Source organism: Austrofundulus limnaeus, unplaced genomic scaffold (assembly GCF_001266775.1).
Source record: "Austrofundulus limnaeus strain Quisiro unplaced genomic scaffold, Austrofundulus_limnaeus-1.0 Scaffold348, whole genome shotgun sequence".
Taxonomy (NCBI): domain Eukaryota; kingdom Metazoa; phylum Chordata; class Actinopteri; order Cyprinodontiformes; family Rivulidae; genus Austrofundulus; species Austrofundulus limnaeus.
Window position 1 is genome coordinate 289,148 of NW_013952750.1, and position 3,378 is coordinate 292,525.

The 3,378-nt window shown below is 40.3% G+C and overlaps 1 protein-coding gene across 1 annotated transcript in view; it reads right to left on the reverse strand.

Moving 5' to 3' along the window:
* deptor (DEP domain containing MTOR-interacting protein) overlaps nt 1-3,378 on the reverse strand; it is a gene marked incomplete in the record, with an annotated part of 40,897 nt that overhangs the window by 3,449 nt on the left and 34,070 nt on the right. The window contains 1 exon segment of the mRNA XM_014022907.1: nt 2,978-3,082. Coding sequence (XP_013878361.1) covers nt 2,978-3,082 — 105 coding nt within the window.

A 3,378-nucleotide genomic window follows, 5' to 3' on the forward strand; every position in this document is an offset into this window, starting at 1 on the left:
TCATTAGCACCTCTAGTAATATATTTACTGAGAAAAATGGTGACGTGTTCAATACTTATTTTACCCGCTGTATGCTGGTGGCGTGCCGACAGAGCTCAGACACACGCTGCTTCCTCAAAACATGTTTCTGTCCCCTCCTCCCACGTCCCCCTGATCATGACTGACTGCATCATGTCTCCACACAAAAACTTACACCTTTAGATTTAAAATGTACAAAAATAAAGAACAAAAGACACATTAATAAAGAAAGCTTTTCATCTAAAGCACTAAAGTCAACTGTCTTCATGCATGTGTGTCAGATAAATAAATTGAAGACGATGAAACTTATAAACTAGCGAACTGTGACATAAAGGTCACTGTGTGGTTCTCTTCACACTCATCTGATTTAAAAGAGGAAGTTTAATAAAACTTTATCATAAACGTCTTGTGAAAATTAATCTGCTCAGACGTGAGGAACGATTTTGTTGAATACTTTTATCAACTGACTTTTAGCCTCATATAAGAGGAGCAGGATTAATGTTTGATCTGTTTAACATTGTAATTATTTCAGACACTAAGCTCAATTTACTCCTCCTAATTTTTCCRTGTTGCTGTGAGGGTGTTACAAGTTTTACACTCCTCATCTTCACAGCATGTGACACAAAAGTGATTAATTTTAGAAAGGAAAAAAGGGAAATATCAGTTTGTGTATGTGCACGTCTGCCTTCCTTTTTCTGCCTGTGTCATCTGGAGCTGCACAAAGAGATACTCGTTTTAAACATTCAGGGAAACATTGTCATAGTAAAGTAACAAAAAGAAGAAAACACACTGCTTCAATTCATAACTTAAAAAAACCTTTGTATGCCAAAAGATATTTTAAAAACTATTTAATTAGGATTTTTAGGAGTTGTTTTTATTTTTGAGTTTTCTATGTGTACAATAAACTAGATTTAAATTTACAACTATTAATAGGTATAAATAGAAAATGTCCTACTGGCTGTGTTTAGTGGTTAAATCAATGTCTTCAATAGTAAAAAAATATATAAAAAAAATCGCATTTATCTGCTTCAGAAAAGTTTTCCACTTCTGTTAATGGTGCAATAAAATGTGACTTTTTCCGTTTCTAGTATGAAACCATAAAATCTGCATGATGAAGGGCCGTACTGCAGCTGTCTCTTCCTACCAGATTTGGGGTTGCAGAGGACAGGTGGGCTGCTGCTGAGCGTGGGGCTGCTGCTGTAATAACCGCTGCTGCCACAGCTGCTGCTCAAGCTGCTCCGCCGAGCTCCGACCATCAACTTTATCTCTTTAGTGGGACTCACTGGACAGAAAGGACCGACGTGTTAGAAGTGACAGGCTGAGAAAAAAAAGAGGGAATTTCACAATCTTTGCTTTTATTTGCTTTAAATATAAGTTACACAAACTGCCACTGATTTGCACAAGATTATCTATTTTTGAACACTACGCAAAAATTTAAAATGACACTAATTTATTTCAAAAGTATTTTAAAAAGCTATTAGGTCTTTAGGTCTAAAACAGGGGTTCTTAACCTTTTTGACCTCGGGGCCCAATTAGTTGAACATAAAGTGACACGAGGCCCAGTCAGACATTACCNAAGTACTAGAGTTGAGTACTTTGTCCACCACTGAGAGTCGTCACTCACTGTCCCACGTCTTGCGTGCTGAAAAACATCAAGTTGATCAATAAAAGCAGCAGTTGTTTGTTTCACAGGGAGGTTAAAAACAAAACTCTCAGCCAGGAGCTGTGACTTGCACAAGTGCACCGGTTGCCTGGCGACCTGGAGACATCAACAAGACTTCTGGAGGGTCTGAGCGAGTGAGGGTTGTTTTCAGAGTCTCAAACTGTAGGGGTCACCCCGAGGTGGGGAAAAACAGCTTTGAAGAACGGAACTTTTTATTTTGTCTTTTTGGCTTAAAACAATGTGCATCTTTAAATGAGGTGAACAAACTAATAAACAGAACACACACACACACACACACACACACGCACACAAAGGCTTATGAGTTTAGTGATGAAACTCGAGGAGAGCCTGTTAATTGTTTTACAACTTGAAGGTAGAGATCTGAAGGGTGGAGCTTCTCCTTTGGCCTTTTGCCTGGACTGAAGTGCCAACACCTGACACGTTTGATGGATTTGAGTCATTAAATATCAGTAAAACTGCTCGGCTGAGATAAAACGGGAGGAAGTGCAGGTATTTGAACTTGTAGGACGCATTTCTGCACACAGGAATGTTATCAGTCAGTGAGGATGCTGTTAGATTTATCTCAGCAAGTGACCTCAGAGACTGAATCACCAAAACAATAAAAGCAGAAAAAGTCATAAATTTATTCACTTAATGGGTTTCCAGCAAAACAAAGACATTTTGAAGGATGAGGCCTCTTTAAATGTTACCTGGTAACAACCGTAATCAATAGAGAACCAGGGGCGGAGCTAGGCTGAATATTCAAGATGGCCGCTGCTAATTTCAAATGGCTATAACTCCAGTATTTTTAGACATTTGTTTCACGTTTCGTCAGTACACAGTACTTTTCAGTGTATGGAAATGAGTAGAAATGCATCATAACGCTCACGTGGCCCTCGGTGAGAATGAACTCCTGTTTAAAATTGCTGAGTTTTTCTTCCCTCCCTCGCGTGTCGTGGCTGAACTGAAAACATTCCCAGGATTCCTAGCTGCGGTTCCTGTTGACATTCTTTTCGTGCCGGCTGAGGCAGGAGAGTCAGCACTCCTCTGTTTTGGTTTCTAAATTTTAATTTTCTTACAGCTTCTCCCCACTGTCCTCCTTCCTGCTAAAACCACAAAAYCAGTTCCTCTTTTCTGTTCCTGTTTTAAAACTTCTGCGATCTGAATACTTAAAAYGGGGAAATACTCAGGCTGAACATGACTGAAGATCATCCTACTCATAGAAGCAACGGCCCAAAGACACCTGCTCGATGTTAGCAGAGTCTACATCGTGCATCTCATGTCTCCAGGTCTCACCTTCATGCCCACGGCAGCAGCAGGTCCACCGGGGTCCACGGCCTGGATGTGACAGGGTTTGCTGCCTCGCACCACAAAGCCCCAGCCCACAGCGTCGCCCACGATCTGAGAAACACGAKAACACGATAAAACCTGTGGGCAGGAGACTTACAGAGAGGATTTAGAGTTCAAGGTGCTCAAGGATTTCAGGCTGAGCATTCCTTGAAAGAATCATCTCATGATGAAGGATTGGGTTCTGGCCGTTTGGGTCAAAGCCCTTAGAGAACCAGTGTTGTATAAAGTACCTCAAAAGTGATTCTTGAGTAAAAGTACAAGTGTCTCAGCATAAATTTACTTTGGTAAAAGTTCAAGTCTCCTCTAAGAATATAACTTGAGTAAAAGTCTTAAAGTATGTAATATAT